Source organism: Amblyomma maculatum, chromosome 3 (assembly GCF_055883805.1).
Source record: "Amblyomma maculatum isolate TAMU_Amacu chromosome 3, ASM5588380v1, whole genome shotgun sequence".
In the NCBI taxonomy this organism is placed as follows: domain Eukaryota; kingdom Metazoa; phylum Arthropoda; class Arachnida; order Ixodida; family Ixodidae; genus Amblyomma; species Amblyomma maculatum.
The window spans coordinates 194,062,573-194,079,980 of NC_139346.1; the positions used below are offsets into that span (position 1 = coordinate 194,062,573).

A 17,408-nucleotide genomic window follows, 5' to 3' on the forward strand; every position below is an offset into this window, starting at 1 on the left:
TTGCTCTAAATATCACCGCGTAAAACAAATTTGGTAAACTTCTATGTATTGACTACGTTAAATATAGGTTATTTTTTTTATTTAATCGGGAGCTAGAACTGTCTGGTCTGAGGTTACAGGCAGTCGGCCATGATACGCAAATCAGCTGTTAAACTAAAGAGAAAGGCGTTTGATCGCGTATCGACATGGAAGCTATGCTGTTTACAAATAAACGCCTGATTATTTAGGACACCTTGGCCTAGTACGGTCGGTAGCTGTTTCTTTTTGCTTGTCCGTAATGCCGCCGTATAGCCGTAAAATTCACGGTACACGCCACTCTCCTGCTAACATTTTTTTTCCTGGTTTAAATGGGGCCTTCAATGAGTTTTCCGCTTCAGCAAGAGAAACTTCTCTGATAACTGTCACAGCAAAGTTTTCGTTTTTCTGCCCTGCAGCTTGACTTACAAAATGACAAGGACGACGCCTCTGCCGAACATCCCTGCTCGCCACCTGCTTTCTCGAGCGACTAGCTAGCTAATCGACGCTTGTCAGACGCAAATCAAGATTTCTCTGGCTGGTTCTAAAGGTCGTGTCTTGGCGACATGTCTATTCGGAATTTAGTGGAAGCCGAGTGTGGCACGCCAAACCCACTCGTGAAACTCTCGAGTCATGCTATCCAGGACACTGCGCGACAGCAAGTGAGTTCCCTTCTATTCGTACATACATCTTCGTTGCGCACCACTCGTCGCAGACATTTAATGCATCTTATTTTGCTCTTTTACAGGAAGGACTTCTGCGGCAAAGGCACCATGGACAATTCGAAGTGGTATGATCAGTTTTTCTGCAATGCATCGAGTCGTGCTTTATTCAAAGACTGCCACAGAATAGGAGTGTTTCTAGTGGCCTCACTGCTTCATATTTCGTTGTATTTATATGCAGACCTGTACATTTATGCTTGCAGTTTTTTTGGCAAATAATGATTGCATACTTTCTTATTTTATCTTATCTGCACTGCATGATATGATTCTAACGCAGCAGATCTTGAAATCTTTGATACGCACTATATATGTCATTGTCTGTGTAATGCACCATATTGTAGGCAATTGGCAGGTTAATAACTGCTGGTACTTAGGTGCATCAATACTTCGTATAATGTTGTGTTACCGAAGCAAGAGATCTACCGTTTGTATAGTCAATTCCAAGCAGTAACAGTATGCATTTCATTTTTTTTTTTTTTTTAGGCTGGACCATCAACTTTGGTAAGTATTCAGAGGACCTTCAGAACATTTCTGCGCAATCACTTTAACAATATGATTTGCCTATTCCTCCTGAATAACTAACCCTCTACTATAATCCTGCATATATTTTTTGCAGTACACGCTTTAACATCACTCGGCACACCTGCATAGTGTATGCAGTTTCTGCTGCAGTATGGTAGTAGCATCTACCAGTAATGTAAACCTTGGGACAGTTTCTTGTCTTGGCACTGTTTGAAACTTGTATGCTAGAAGAAATTGTGTCAATTCGGAAAGGTGACTGTGAACTTTGGTAATGTCTTCTAGAGCTCCCCATTCAGCTGACCTAGACAGGCCAGCTTTGGCCTGTGCACCACCTTCCCCATAAACTTATGTAGTGCTTGTATACAGAGGTTGAGACACTGACATTTGTTTTTCAGCATAGCATTCTCAGAGAACTAATGGAGGAACATTGCTTTATTTTAATTTGTTGCTTATAGTTGTTCATTTAAGTAAAGCAGCTCGAGAGATCGGCTGCCGAGACGAAGGCTGCAGGATTGAATTATGGCCGTAGTAATGACATTTTGTTGGAGGTGAAATAGAAAAAAACAGCCCTTTTGCATGCTGTGTATGCACTTTAAAAGAACCCAGTCTGGCTTGAGTTAATTGGGTGCCCTAATCAATGGTGCCTCTAATAGCCAGTATGCTGTTTAGAGACATTAACCTAACATAACTGTGCGAGGTGTGTGGTTTTTGAATGCAGGCATATCTATTTTTTTTTTTGCTCATAACGTCTGGGTGAAGCCAGCCATTTTTGAAACTGAAAAAAAACAAACAAAAAAACAAAACAAAGAAAGGCATACAGTAGTTGTGCTCTTCTCTCTTGCGCTGTCTTTGTTTTCAGAAATTGCTGGCCTCTTTCGTCTGCTTATTTCGTAGGCCCTCATAGTCCAATATTATTGTGCTTCTCACATTCGAGACTGTGCTGTAATTTCTGCTGCATTTCAAACACAGCTTGTCGACGAATTTCTGGCTGAGAGGCAAGGACAGGAGAGGATGGCCCCACAGACCTTCCGCATGGCTGGCCTCCTTCAGGAGATGCGTGATATTGAAAAGATGTACCAGACTCCTCCTTCAGGTATGTCATCTCGCTGTCGACCCCTGTGACGCTGCATCTAGCATTTTGATTGTTTGCCTTCAGTCATGAAGAACTGCACTTTGATCTTAGTTTTCCTGCAGCGTTTCCCACATGTTTGGCTGCCACAGACATACATTTAACGGGCACTACGAAAGTAACTAGTTTGGTTGAGTTTATGAGGTTTAGCGTCCCAAAGTGACTCAGGCTATGAGAGACACCGTAGTGGAGGGCTCCAGAAATTTCGACCGCCTGGGGTTCTTTAACATGCACTGACATCGCACAGCACAGGGGCCAAACCAAACCAAACCAAAGCCACTAGTGCTAACCTTGGGTATATGTTAGAATGTGTCTGCATGTTTCTTTTTTGTAAGGTTGGTATAACCAGTGGGATAGATCACTCTTTTCTTTGTGAGGAGACGAAAAAACTGCAAACACTGTCTGTCCGTGGCACAAGCTCTGATGCTGGTGGTGTCACGGGTTTGCTGTGCCATGATTCTTAGAGCATTCTGCCTTTGGCATTGAGGAATTTCTCACAGTGCTGAGCGGGCAATGTTGATAGGCACGTGCACCTGAAAGTACCGAACATGGGTATAGTAATCTGTGCTAAAAAAAAGAGAGAAAAAAGAAACATGCAATAAAAACCATCATTGCGATATGGTCAGTTTATACAGGCTTGCACCACTCTGGAGACCTCCAGAAGCTTGTCATGTAGTTGGGTATAAGTTTGAACGATGAAGATGACAAGAGCTTTAGAGTAGAAAGCAGAGCTTTGTTTGCTCATAAATCACTTATAAATCTCTCGTAAATCATTCACACTCCATCTTTTTAGAAAGTAATTACCAGAGACCATTCATTTAACTGTGAATTTCTTCCCGCCATCAGCCAGTAATAAAATATTTAGAGCCTTCTTTTTTTTTCTTTTAGTGCCAGGGGTCGCTGATGTGGGAATGTCTAAAGCGTGGACGAATGAGTTTGTCCCCGCCATGCCTGATGTGAAGGAAGAAGCGGCTCTTGGCGCAGCGTCCTGGACTCTAGAGTATGCAGCGGCCAGTGCTGGGGTCCCTTCAACGTCTCAGGCGACCCCCATCAAATGGGCCGAAGAGTACCTGTTGGAAGGCGAACAGCACACAGGGTGGGTTTGGGACACAGTTGTTTGTGGGGTCATTTCAGCCAGTAATAAGTCGCCCCTCTCTATCCTTCGTCTCGTGTTGGCGCTGTTTTTAGCCACAAGATAACACCAACCATCCCAACTTTCTTTCTGTTAAAGAACCATCCATGCTGTAAAATTTGTGCTCAGCTACCCATTTTCACATCCTTGCCTAAGTACTGCCATGGTAGACAGAAAAAAAATTTAGGATGAATATTGAAAATATAATGAAAATTGTACTTGTGGTTAGACAAGCAACTGCTCTTTATTATGATACTTTATGAATGTCTTTGTATTCATTCCAGTATCTGCTGACAACTCTTTTAGGACAATGAAAAAACAGGCGATTTCTGGGTGGTTATAGAAAGTTTTTTGTAGGTATTTTATGTACTTACTTAAATGTACGTACTTAAACTCTCTCTTATATACATGAATATTAACATAAGAATTGTAGCATAAAAACAAATCTTTCATTTTAAACATCTGAAGGAAAAAATAGGCAAGAAGTTAAAAAAAGCTTAAATGTAGAAATAAGAAACTGTAATAGAAAATTTGAGATTATAGAAAATGTGCTACAATGCATCTTCAACTATTGAAGATGTTGCTTGCTTATCTGTAAATTTCTCTTTTGTGACTCCATTTAAAAAAAAACAACAAAAAAATAAAAACACGGAACTCTGAGGAGCCTTGTAAAAAAATTTTAGTAATGATATATCTACAGGATTCTACTAATGAAAACTAAAATGTAACTAATTTAGACGGTGTTTCAGCTGCATACAAAGTGTTTTGTTTAAACACTGCAACCTTGCTGAAGAAGCAACATAAAAAATAAAAAAATTAAAAAAGCATGAATATCAAATTAAAAGAAGCACATTAAAAAAATGTTCAGCATATACAAAATGCGCTACGCTGCCTCTTTTCTTGGCTGTAAAATATTTGCGTGCCTGTTTGTAAGTTGCTTTTTAAGCTTTCTTTGGCACTGCTTAGCACCAGTGGTCATCATGCAGTTCCCAGGATGGTTGTTACAACTCTAGTATACCTATTCTCCTAACTACACCAGTGAACAAGTACCAGACACTTACCGTAAAAACCTGTGTATAATACGAGGCTTTTTCCCAGTTTTATTATTTAGGATTTCAGCCTCGTATTATATGTGGATCCGAACTAGTTTCAGGAGTCCCAGCCTCGTTATTAATAGCGCCATCAGCAGCATGCTTCCTGCGAGAGGAGGAGCTATCTAGTGGTAGCGTCGGCTGATTCTTTCAATGATTTTGGTTTCACCACGCTGACTGCGGGATCCTTGCGACCACGGTACTCGCGATGCACACGCAACTGGAATGAAGTCGACCCCACCTCGCACGTGTAAGGACTGCAAAAGTATCTCTCGGCATGTTGCACAGGTCTCTCACCAGCCTCTCCGGCCATACTGGCCACGCCCTACCACAATGCAAGAAAGTTTCTTTCACCATGCACTCTACAGCCAAATTGCGGATGCTTGACTCCCAGTGAGCACTTCAGTCACGCTTTCGAGAAATGTTAGGTACCGAATTCGTTTAGAGGTACTGAATTAGCTCCAGCATAGGACTCTCGGCAGGTGATACATGTGCTGGACAACAACCGTCACGAAAACCCCGAGTCTGAGAACGCTTCCTGGGTGGACACGTCGTGCACTTGCGTGTGGTGCCGACGTGAACAGCCGCAAGTGCGGCGCATGATGGCCGGCAGCTCGTGCACTGCTGTCCCGCGCCCAGGCTGGAAACGGCCTACTAGGTTTAGAAAAGTCGGAAGACCATGTGGCTTTCGAGATTGCCTGGAATGTTAGCTGCTCTTCTCATGGTGTATGAAATTGAACAAAACTTGTATCTAGCTTTGGAAGAAGAAAAATAAGCGCGCTGAAAAACACACACAGGAGAAAGAAAACGACAGGACAAGCACTTACTCTTGTTCACTTTATGCCAGCAACTATATAGGAAAGCGAAAGCATGCTTAAAAACAGAAACAATGTCAAACCCACTGACTTTTCACAAAACACGTTCAAAAAAATAAATTTCTGCATTCCAAAGTTTCATCGATGTTTTGCTGATACACTCTTCGCCCCTCTTTCTAATAGGTTACGTTTCTAGCAGTTCTCGTGCCATCTTGCCCCGACCACTGCCCAATATCTTAATTTCATTCAGATATGGCTTACACGCCCCGCAGTCTATGCAGTGCTCAGCTAAATTGGTTCCTCCACCCCATAGCGTCTGCAAATGATCCCCGTTTCGTTTTCTTTATGTGCCAGCACCCGATACATGAAGGTTCATGGCACTAATCGACGCCTGTTGCGGGGCGGTGTTGGGACGCAAAAGCCCGGGCACGTAGGCCTTGCGAGGCAACCATGAAATGCAAGAAATGTGTTGCAACTAAATACTTCAATGACTTTTCCTCACTCCCATTATATATGCGGATCAAAACGTTTTCATTTTTGCTATCCTGAAACTGTACATCATATTATATGCGGGCTTTTACGGTGATGTGTTATTTGATGAAGTCCTTTGCAAAGGCATGCAACCCTCACAACAAGATTGCTAAATTGCTAAATATGTTTCCGCAGCTAGATTTGCGTTTTTGAGGTTTTTGTGGTTCATGTTTGACATGTTTAGTGGAGGGTGGGAGCTGGTTTGCCATAATTGTTTAAAATTTGCTCAGGAGCTCTTCTCTGGAAGCTTGTGGTCAGACCCAGCTCGATGTGGCTGGGAGAGCTGCATACATGGGTAATGCTCTGAAGAACTCACCACAAGTACTGGCTGGCTTGCATCCTCAATGCCTGCAAATCGCAGGAATGCCGGCAAGACCAAGCGGATACTGAAATAATGCTCATTCTTGGCCTCTAGTCGATGTTCTAAATAGTTATGCACCTGATCACAATCTCAGCTGAAATCAAGGCTGACAAAGTTGCCTTCCAAATCTTTCCTGTTAGTTTCATAAAAAAAAAAAAAAATCCCCAGCCAAAGCTGCTGAATCATGCAAATGACGTCTGCTTCTTTGCATGGCCTTACACGAGTTCTACGGCGGTTTTTCTTCATTGAGCCACCACTGTGCTCCAGATAGAAGTCTCTTATGCATTGTTGCTTGTTGAGAAAAAAAAACGATCTCAAATCAGCTTCTAAATGGTAACACGTGTACCAGCATACAAAAATTTGAGCTCGACAGCACGCAAAACCAGCATTAATAAAAATAAATTAACGATTGTCTTTAATGTGGTGCTGAAAGAACTAAACAATTGTTACTTCTTAAATCTTATTACTCGTACTGTGAAATGCATTTGGTATTTACTTCGATAGAAGGATATTCTTCTAAAGGAGCATGATTTTTGCTCACTTCATCTGATAGGGTGACTTTGTGCGACATTTGTGGGATCCTGATTGCTTGTAAGCAAGTGCCGTATTATTGCAGCTTCTACAGATGCATCGAGGACGGTAACATTTGCAACCAAAGTTTTAATTCACAAGATTTGTCACTGGTAGGCTATGGTAATCATCACAGCAATTAATTCTTGCCTGTTGTTATGTGGACAGTACTAGTGTGATTGTACAACGTGGTACAAGGCTATATTGGAATGTGAAAAGAAACGAAAAGCAGTTGTCAAAACTTAAAGCTAGACTGTGAACCTTCATCGCTTATCTCCTGTGTGTATGTCTGATTGCTTTTAAACATGTGCAGTGTACATGCTTCAGAAGGAAGTGAGAGCATGGCTCAGGTGGCTGATGAGCTTCTGAAAGGAGTCAACGATGATGCATTGATGGAGACAGAGGTACTGTTGCATTTTCTACTTAAAAAAAAAAAAAGATATGCTGTGTGTTCATTACACATATCTTGGTGACCATGATGCTGAGAACACTGTTCACAATGTTGTGAGCTGAGTATTTGAATGTGCAGAAATTAATGAAATCTGTGTGGCTATGGAAAGTTTTGTTCTCTTGAAGGACCTACATGATAGTGCAAGAATTTCATTTTTTTTTTTTTCCTTGACCACAGGCGAGACCCACTTACTTTTCAAATTAGCAGCGGTGAGCTTGGAGCACTGTAACCAAGACATTGATTTAGATTGAACTATTACGTTGCTATGCTTCTCTGGAAAGTGACAGTTAGAGGACTCAGGTTGGACACACTGAAGTGCATTGCGATGTGTGCTTGGCGCCCACTCCGTGCGCTAGTTTATGCAGTTTGTGAAGAGGCTAAGAGACGGCGACACAGACTTAGACGAACAAGCTTCGGGCTGGGCCGAAGACTTTACGCGGGAATATGGTCAGCCGCAGCAGCAGCAGCGTGTGCTGCAGTCGCAGGTAAAGACCTGAAGCCATGTTGATTTAGTAATATAATTAGCGGGGCTTTGGAGGTTAGACTGGGTGTGGTCCTGTGCAATCGGTATTGGTGCCAGTATGAAATTTTAGTTCACATAGTGACCACTAGCAGTCTGCTGCTGGGGGTCGGAACAAAGAGCGTGGGTAACTATAACGAATACTTGAATGTTGAAAAGTGTGTTTATTTATTTTTACTTTGGAACTTCATTGCTTTTGGAAGAAGACGCAGGAACTAACAGCCTTTTTCTGGTGCGGACTACTTCTGTTTGAGCATTGGTGGGGTCTGAGATATTGATGGTTGTTATGAAAAGATGCAAGAACTTAATGCCAGGTGTCATATGCTGAATAGCTTTGTGGACGTTACCTTATCGCTGTCTTGGATTATTGTTTTTCGACCAGGAATCGCCTGCTGCGCAAGCCTTGGCAAGTCAGTGGACCGAAGGGTTTATTGAAGAAAGAGAAAAGAAAACTGACCTCGACTTCTGGGAAAGCTTACAGAAAGAGTGGGACCATGTGACGAGGTTGGGAATGGATGACTTTCGCGTTTATGTTAAGAGGCACATTCTTAGGTGTATGCGTGTCCGTTCTTGAGACCGTAGCTCACAAAACAAATATTTGCAGCTTTTACGTAAATGAACTTTTGCGATTAAAGTAATTATGTGATATCTTTCGATTCGTGACCACAGCCATAGAATCCATATTTGAGGTCATCACAGTAGCATTGCCCTATTTTGTCAGAGAGTTTTTGAGTGACTTTGGTTCACCACCATTATCGTTGTTGACGTTGACTTCCTAAGTTTCTTTTTGTTTGTTTGGTTAATGCATGATGCATTATTTGTGGATGGTTTTGGATTAGAAAGGGAAAATACTGTCAAAATATAAAGCAACCCTGCTATTCATGTGCACCTCTTGAAAACCTTTTCATTGTTTTTGGATATCTTGCAGGGAGACGCCCCAGTCACATCCTTGGCTTTCAGACTATGAGAATCTATCTGAACCTTACCGTGTGAGTGCACTTCATACTTCAGTGCTGCTGTTTAATCTCTTCTCTTTCTATCTCTCTTAAAGTTGTCACCTTATTTTCCGTCTGTATAAAAACCAGGACTACAAGTTTGCTGAGGTTAATCCTTTGGAAAACGTGGAACACCCCTTTGAAGAAGGCCTCAAGAAGCTTCAGGAGAATGACATTCCCAGCGCAGTGCTGCTTTTCGAAGCGGCTGTCCAAAAAAATCCGCAGCATGTCGAGGTGAGTGATTTTATTTGTGACGGAGTACTCTCCCTTGCTTGCATTAAAATAAATTTAAAATTTAGAGTTTATGAATTTACTTTTTATTGCCTACTTTGAAAGTGAACACTGCGGATTCTGAAGCTCGGCTATTCCTTTTGGATCGAAGATGAATTCTAGTGTATTGCTACTTTAAATTGTTTGCTCATTGGAAAAAGAAAAAAATACTTGTGAACAAGTACAGTCTTTGTCAAAAATATATGGCCCAAGGGTTTTGCTTCTAAGTCGTGTAATGGTGTTCATTGCACATCTACATCGTTCGAAATCTCGTAGATGACCAATCTTGTTTTCGCTCTTCTTCGGCTTACCTATATATTCCAGCATTGCTTCCAGGAGCTCCGTTCAGGGCTTAGAAGCGAGCCCATTGGGCTGTATATTTTTGACAAAGACTGCACATGATTTACATGAGCAAGTGTAAGAAATAAAGATTCAGAAAAAGTTTAATGTGCAGGATTTCACAGAGCCACCGAAGAAGCTCAGCGTGTGCAGCAAGAATTTGATTCAGGAAACACCATGTTTGTGTAATTTCATTGCATTACAATAGTTTATCTGCTTTTCAGCAAAGAGCTCTTTTTTTTTCCTCTTTCACCCCCAGTCCTGAATTTGTTCATGTTCCAGTAGAAGATGAGCAATGTATACATGTGTCATATATATTCAGTAGTGCACATCTCTACGCATACTTTGAAACACAAGTTATTGAATTTTCTCATCATATCACTAGATTGTGCGACCACAGCATACACTGAAATGTAGGTGTTAAAGCTGCATAAGAAAAGGTGCTAGCGTTCTAGGGTGCAGTTGAAATGTTTTGTACAATTATTTAGGGGGACAAAAGAGGCAAAAGTGCAATGAAAAAAGTCATCAAGCCGATTGATAAAGCATATAAGCATATGCTCATTACCTGCATGCATTCACAAGGATTGGTCACATTAGAAATGCATTCTACTTGTTCAACTGTGCAGGCGTGGCAATACCTGGGTACCACACAAGCCGAAAATGAACAAGATCCCGCAGCCATTGCAGCGCTGAAAAGGTAGGAACGTTCTGCAGAACAGGCTGGCAGCTGTGCTAAACTTCTTGCACCTTAAAGCAAAGGGCAAAATGAAAATGGGCATAGTATGCAAATGTCTTATTACATGTGGTTTCAGATCAGTACAGTACGGGGTATACTGCTGGAGGACAGAAAACTGGGCGGGTTGATTTGCATTTAAATTAGACATAGTTTAATTAACGGCGAAACAACGCATACAAAGAAGTAGCGAGACAACACAACTCGGAGTTAGACTGGTTTGGCTAGAAGCAACAGTTTTGCTTGATTAGCTTTGTCAAAGCTCTATTTGAGTTGGCAGCAAAGCCAGTGAACTCCTATTGCGTTGTCAGCTTCTGTTAACTCAGCCGTGTCGTGTGGTCTTGTTACGTCACGTAAACCGTTGACCGGTTAGTGTGCGGCCATGTCGCCTGTCAGAGGCATGTTCGTGATTTTTTGCTCGCAATGCCAACAACTGCGACATGGCAGGGCTTTCCACTTAAGGGGCGACATGGCTCTTAAAGCTATTTTTCCTACTTTTTGACCAAATTTTATAAAACCTGGTGTTCTGATTCAGTTTCTTGCACTGATTCACATATGTAACTATTTTTCCAATTGGCCAATTAGTTCAAGATAAATTAAATTAATTGTTCGTAATTTGTGGGAACAATGAAAAAATAACTGCATTACGCAAAATTCACATGGACACTTTGCTAGATACTAGAAAGCATAATGAATAATGTTAGGAGCACATTTTTGATATAACAAATATTAGCGATGTCATAGCAGTTCAAAGTTCATGGTTCCAAATGTTGGTGCCTTCCTGTCTGATTTAGAGTAGAACTGAAAAATTTGAACTGCTATAACATCACTAATATTTGTTATATCAAAAAAGTGCTCCTAATATTGTATTCGGTATGCTTTCTAGTACCTAGCAAAGTGTCCATGTGAATTTTTTCTAGTGCGGTTATTTTTTTATTGTTTCTGCAAATTATGAACAATTAATTTCATTATCTCTTGAACTAATTGGCCAATCGGAAATATAGTTACATATTTGAAATCAGTGCAAGAAACTGAATCAGAATACCAGGTTTTATCAAATTTGGTCAAAAATTGGAAAAATAACTTCAAGAGCCTTGTTCCCCCTTAATGGAAGTCTTAATGCTTTCATGTTCAAACCTTGCACATTGTTATGAGATTATTATTTAATTATCATAAAATAGGTTACCACTGTGTACAGTAGAGGCTATTTGCACTGGAATAGGAGCCTTCACGAGACAGAAAATAAAACAGATATAAGTTCTGCTGCCACCGGCCGTTTTATTGGAAAACTGCTGTGACAAGAAGGTAAATATTTTAAACTTGAATCTCTGAGGCTGGGCTGAGTCGCCGTTCTCGTCCAAATGGTGAGCATAAAGTCCAAGTCGTTAATAACACTACAGGTCTGAACCCTGCAGAGGCAAAAAGGAAGAAAACAGCTCACTATTTAAATTTGGTTTTCTTGGTGACCGACGTGTGTTTGCTGCTTAATTAATGTTGGCATGGCCACGAAGAACCAAACAATGGATTTTTCGCTAACAACAAGATCTGTGTGGAGTCAGTTATCCTTAGCGGTCCTTTGGCAGGGGCGTGACCGTTGTGGTGGCAAAGTTTGATTCCATTAGTTTCCCTTTTGTAGGTGCCTGCAGCTGAGCCCTCAGAACCTGACCGCTCTGATGGCCATAGCCGTGAGCTACACCAACGAGTCCTTGCAGCTGCAGGCATGCGAATCCCTGCTGCAGTGGCTAAAATGCAATCCTCGTTACCAGGCCCTGCTTTCGTCGGCTGACATCCCTACCACAGAGATGGCCTTCCCCGTGTCTTCCATAATGTCCAGGTTTGTAATGCGCCATAATGTTCAGTTTTAAATTATTGAGTCAGCTATACAAATTAGTGAAACTACGGTAGACTGTTATTAATTTGCATTTTAAGGGACCAGAGCTTCTTGTAATTTGAATTATCAATGATTAGAGACTATAAGACTAAGCGGGACTTGCTTCATGGATATCTGTGCATAGAAATAGTATTATCCTGCAAGCACAGCTAGAAGCAAAACATAAAAACATAATACGAATGAAATGCCCTAGTATGTTTACTCAACCAGCAATCTGTCCAAATGAATGTGTGGACAGGTGTCAATAATGCACCGATTTCTAATTGAAAAAAATGCCTGGAATAGTGGAAGATTGGCTCGTCTCATGACTGCAAAAAAACTGCTCCAGCTTCAAGGGTGTGAAGCGATAGTGTTTATGGCTCCGGTCTGTGGCTCCCCTTGTGGATACTAATTTGCATGCGTAACACTTTGCTACTCATTTCATCACTAATTCCTTAATTAATTTGTGTCTTTATTATCTCATGCATACACATTAGCATACAGTCATAATTTGCCTCACTGTGTGAAAGACCACCCGGCATAGATATGATGCCCGGCTTTAACCAAGCTGTACAAACGTGCCTGCATGGCCTCGTACCTGTGGCGGTGTCCACGTGAAAGGCTTCACCACTTTTAACAATGAGCAGCTAGTAATAAGTGAGCGTTTTCTATGCGGGGAGAGCACATTTGCACTGGAACAGAGAAAAGCCGTCTAAAGAACTCTCAGGTCGATTGCAAGTGTGCAGCACCAGTGTCTAAGTGTTAACTATGGCGTGAAAGCGGATAACCTTTCAGAAACACGCTGTTTCTGGCACCGCAACGTCTTGGCCATGCTGTCAAGTTTGTTGGTGCAGTTTGGCGTGCTGCAGAAGTCATCCATCGCAGCAGGTGGTCTGCGCTGTGGAAAGTGTAAAAAACTGAGGGACTAAAACAGCTAAGCCTCTTAAAAAAAACATGCACAGTTGCGTTAGTCAGCGTCTGACATGGTGTGCAAGCGGGCACTGATCGCTGATATGCCAATGACAGATAGCAATGCGGCGGTAGGGTGCCTTCGATTGCTGCGAGTGCTGTTTCGACTTTTGATATGGCCTCACTTTGAAATGCATTCCAGTTAACTGGTTCGAAGGGTCAAATGTTCAATCGAAACCATGGTACGAATAAAGCAGCTTTAAAATGCATTGAAAATATGACCAGCCAACTAAACATTTTGAAATTTATTTAAGTGTTGAAAGTTCGAATGAACACAAGTCTGCAGTAATGTGACAGAAACGCGATATAAATACATATATTATGGTGAGGCTACCTAAAAGTAATAGAAAATAATATAATCGAGTGTAAACAAATACGAAAGTAGACAGGTATATAAAAGTGCATACTTACAGAGAATGAGTAAAAATAAAGGAGCTTAAAGTTTGCAGCAGCATTAATTGTTGGCGACTGTACGGTTTGAGCTGGAACTATGAAATGTTGCTTGGTTTTAGGTGGGCTGCTCTTTTGCTTCAGAGTATGCTAACAATCTGCCTTAGTTAAGAGCTTAGATAAAGCGCGTGAATTGCTTTTGCACTATCATTTAGAGCAAGGGCATAATCACAGATTAAAGGAAAAGTGTTCACGCCAATTAGCCAAAGCAGTGCAGAGAAACTCGTAACAACATCACTGTTGCAGTTTTTAAATTTCCGCTCGCTTCACCCATATGCCGTGCTGCCATGAGTCAACCAGTGCTGCCAAACAACTCTTCACGAGTTATATATTCGGTAGCGTCGGTTTCCTCCCTTCAAGCAACCATTTCTTCACTTAACGTAGCGCCATAGTCATCGTTGCAGCTCTAGTGGAGAAGTTTGAATGCCTATGTAACTTAATTCAGCAATTATATAGTCCAAGTGCTAGCATAAAATACTAACCTCGCATTCTTTACTTGCAAGCTCTATACATTTGTTGTCTTCAAGCTTGTCAAATTCTAGAACCTCTTCAGTGGCCCTAAGCTCAATAATCTGTGGCATTTTCTTCGCGTGCGCTATTGTTGCTGCATAATTTCTTGGACAACTGCAAGTGGTCTTAAGTCAGGACTGAATTTTAAGGCCAAGTGTCACATTCTTATTCTAGTTATTTTAAGGCGTGTTGGTGTGTGCGTCCGCGGCAGCTGTCAGTCATTTTTAGAATAATTAGGATGGTTTCAATACTGATAGGTGACCAATGATGTAGTAGGTGTATGAACATTAGTTAACGATAATTAGTTAATCAAGGCTAGTTACCTTTGTCAATCATTGTAATTAGCAAATTAGTCAAGACTAATTAGTTAACAATTTAATCATTATTTAATTAGGCAACAGTAATTAGTAAGCTTTGAGACATCTTAAATGCATGCACTGTGCGTGTACGGTGTCCTCGTGCACAAACCTCAACCGCCACCTAGTAGCCACCACGACTGCGCACGTGCAGCGACGTCACAATTGCACAATGGGCTTTCGCCTCTGCACGCTTTAGATAGTCAAAATGCCCCCTGAATTTTATTACTCTTCACTGGCCTTGGATGTTGGCTAAAGACAGCGAGCAGCACAGCAGCAGCTTTCGCCGAGTTTAGCACATTACGCAGCAGAGCAGAAGCACATGGCAGATTTTTTCTTTCCTTGCTTAACCATGCAGCGAACAGCACGGCAGGACTCGAGACCTGTTCATTGCGGCAGCACGGATGTCACCTAACGACCCTGACCCAGATGTCCAGTGTGGCTTGGGGGTGCTGTTCAATTTGTCTGGCGAGTATGACAAGGCGGCTGACTGCTTTCGGGCGGCATTGACCGTGCGCCCAAATGTGAGTGGTTGCGCCTGAAGCACGTCTACTCTCAATGCTGAGTGTACTCCTGTTTGCACCACTTGCTCATTTCACATGCACAATTACTGTTGCCTGGAGGCAACTCCAAGCTGGTGCTGTTATGCCATGAAACCCCCAATTTTCTACCGGTACATTTGCAAAACACTATTTTTAATTGCCGTTTGCAAATGTAACACCCTGTTTGATAGTTCACTGGCTCTGAAGTTAAAGCCTCGGCAGTTATGAGGCCATATGTGCCATGCCTTTTATGATGGGAGGATTGCGCGGCATGCAAACCAAGCACCTCGATCAAAATGTAAGGATAAGACTACGGTGTTTTGCATTTCCTGAAAAGAAAAGGTGCACGGATAGTACTTTATCAAAATCGAATCAAATGCAAGTACTGCAGCTGAACTGGAATCAAATGTGAATAGAATATTCTTACAAATATTCGTTGCTTGTACTAATAGTATTTGTGCCACGGAATATAAACACTATAAACGAATGCTGTGAATGAAGACAGATGATGCAGCACCCTCATTTCAGGTCTCTTTTGTGAGAATATAGCAGTGTGCAAAAAGAAAAAGGAAAATCGCTTGTTCCTCGTGGGAGACATTTTCGGGACTACAGTTGATTCCGCATATGTCAAGCTTGAAGGGGGTCGTGAAAAATAGCTTTATATATTGGTAATTCGACATGCAAAAAATATGGTAATACCTAGGTGAGTTTATCTGCAACTTAGAAGTGTGCATAAGGTGCACCCATGTTAATCGCTCACTGCCTGCAGAAGCATGCTACCAACATACTGCGTGCTCTACACTGGGTTGGATGTTGTTAAGCCTAACTCATCTCATATGGAAGCCTTTTCCACTTCTAGTTGCAGATATGAACAGTGTGCTGATCTAAAAGGTAGATTAGGTCCTCACAGAAGTCGAGTAATTTGCAGTAATATTGTCACCAATTAATTTACAGTAGCAGCATAGTGCACGTGGCCACATTGTACCTTACGAGTTGCAGTTGAAGTGACAGAACCATGCTAAATCGATCCGCACAATACAATCAGTATTGACTCAGCGAAAAATAATTGTGTGCTGCTGGTGATGATAGAGAATAAACTGGTGCCGTAACTCAAGTTGGCGAGAGTGGCACGAGCTACATATGAGCCATGGCCTCCGGGGTCAAGCGTCAAGATAGGGCTTCCTTGAAGTGTTGTGCCACACAACCGTAGAAGTCATTAACGACCATTATCAACACTGGCGCACAAATGGGCTCTGTTGTGGTGCCGACCCCTACATCCTGTACAGCAGCAGCATGAATTGCAGTGTTTGAGTGGGGCCCCGTTTTTAAAAAGGCGTCAAAGGAAACTATAATGAGCCCTGTTCGGACTTCATGCCCTGGAATAAACACGGCAGCTTCTTAACCGCTGGGGTGCTTTCGGTATGAGCCCAGTGGCTAGTAAAGGACCCCTTGTCGCTTTTTGTGCGTGCAGGACAGCCAGTTGTGGAACAAGCTCGGTGCCACACTTGCCAATGGCAGCCGGTCAGAGGAGGCAGTTGATGCATACCGTCAAGCTCTGCACCTGTCTCCCGGATTCATTCGTTCTAGGTTCAACCTTGGCATCAGCTGCATAAACTTGGGATCTTACAGGTACGAGTGTTTTTTTTGGTGCGCAGTACATTCCTCAATGTAGTTGGTGTTCGACTTAGTCCCGGCGCTTTTAAGTGCTAACTGAGGTACTACTTCCTATATGCCTACAAAGGTTACAAAGGCCAGTACTAGGCCTTTGGATTCATATCGAAATGAGAGATCAAGGAGATGTGTCAATTGCCTTGTGTAGCATGAAACTCTACGTTGCATCAATGCATTGAATTTCACTCTCTTCGCAGGGAAGCCGCAGAACACTTCTTGACAGCGCTGAACATGCAGTCGGCTGGAAGGGGTCCAGCAGGAATGCAGTCCATTAACAGTGCTGTCTCGGAGAACATTTGGTCAACGTTACGCATGGTGCTTACGCTTCTCAACCGGCCCGACCTCTACAAAGTGGCTGACCAAAGGGACTTGGCACACCTGAACAGAGAGTTCGGTGTGGACTCGTGACTAAGCCCAAATGAAGTGGTGTGCGAGTGTGGCGACCATGCTGGACGTCTGGAGTCGTGCTTAAACTCGAAATCGCCATTGTGTCCATCTGCGAGCACAAGCTTCAAACTGTCAGAATAACATTGTGTGCACCTGTGGCGTCGCTGGGAACATCTAAGTGTAGTGAAGGCCTCCCAGTGTGTTTATGCTTTGCGACAATAGAAATGAAGGGCAGTGTAAGAAAAAGTGCGACTTATAGAATTAAACCTCCAAAAGTGAAAGCACAGGTTCTATCATGTATTTTCTGAAGTCTATAATGAATGCTTTGCAACTAGCATGACCCTCAACTTTGTGGGGGAGGGGCAGCTTTCAATAAATTGGCATACAAAGATTGCACGATAGACTCCACCTCAGTGAAGTTTTTCTTTCCAACATCAACTTCATCATTGGGAAGCAA

General features: G+C 42.2%; 1 protein-coding gene across 3 annotated transcripts in view; it reads left to right on the forward strand.

Moving 5' to 3' along the window:
* The first annotated feature begins 103 nt into the window (after positions 1 to 103).
* Pex5 (peroxisomal biogenesis factor 5) overlaps positions 104 to 17,408 on the forward strand; it is a 17,471-nt gene continuing 166 nt past the window's right edge. The window contains exons 1-16 of one of the 3 annotated variants that reach the window (XM_084599147.1): positions 104 to 305; positions 435 to 677; positions 764 to 805; positions 1,221 to 1,238; positions 2,229 to 2,352; positions 3,277 to 3,484; positions 7,202 to 7,292; positions 7,696 to 7,824; positions 8,242 to 8,363; positions 8,788 to 8,848; positions 8,945 to 9,088; positions 10,090 to 10,160; positions 11,833 to 12,030; positions 14,710 to 14,875; positions 16,365 to 16,522; positions 16,762 to 17,408. The exon at positions 16,762 to 17,408 is cut by the window's right edge and continues 46 nt beyond it. In XM_084599147.1, coding sequence (XP_084455273.1) covers positions 582 to 677; positions 764 to 805; positions 1,221 to 1,238; positions 2,229 to 2,352; positions 3,277 to 3,484; positions 7,202 to 7,292; positions 7,696 to 7,824; positions 8,242 to 8,363; positions 8,788 to 8,848; positions 8,945 to 9,088; positions 10,090 to 10,160; positions 11,833 to 12,030; positions 14,710 to 14,875; positions 16,365 to 16,522; positions 16,762 to 16,972 — 1,839 coding nt within the window. In that variant the 5' untranslated portion in view covers positions 104 to 305; positions 435 to 581 and the 3' untranslated portion in view covers positions 16,973 to 17,408. The remainder of the gene's footprint in view (positions 306 to 434; positions 678 to 763; positions 806 to 1,220; positions 1,239 to 2,228; positions 2,353 to 3,276; positions 3,485 to 7,201; positions 7,293 to 7,695; positions 7,825 to 8,241; positions 8,364 to 8,787; positions 8,849 to 8,944; positions 9,089 to 10,089; positions 10,161 to 11,832; positions 12,031 to 14,709; positions 14,876 to 16,364; positions 16,523 to 16,761) is intronic. The other 2 variants (XM_084599146.1, XM_084599148.1) reach the window with 2 other exon arrangements.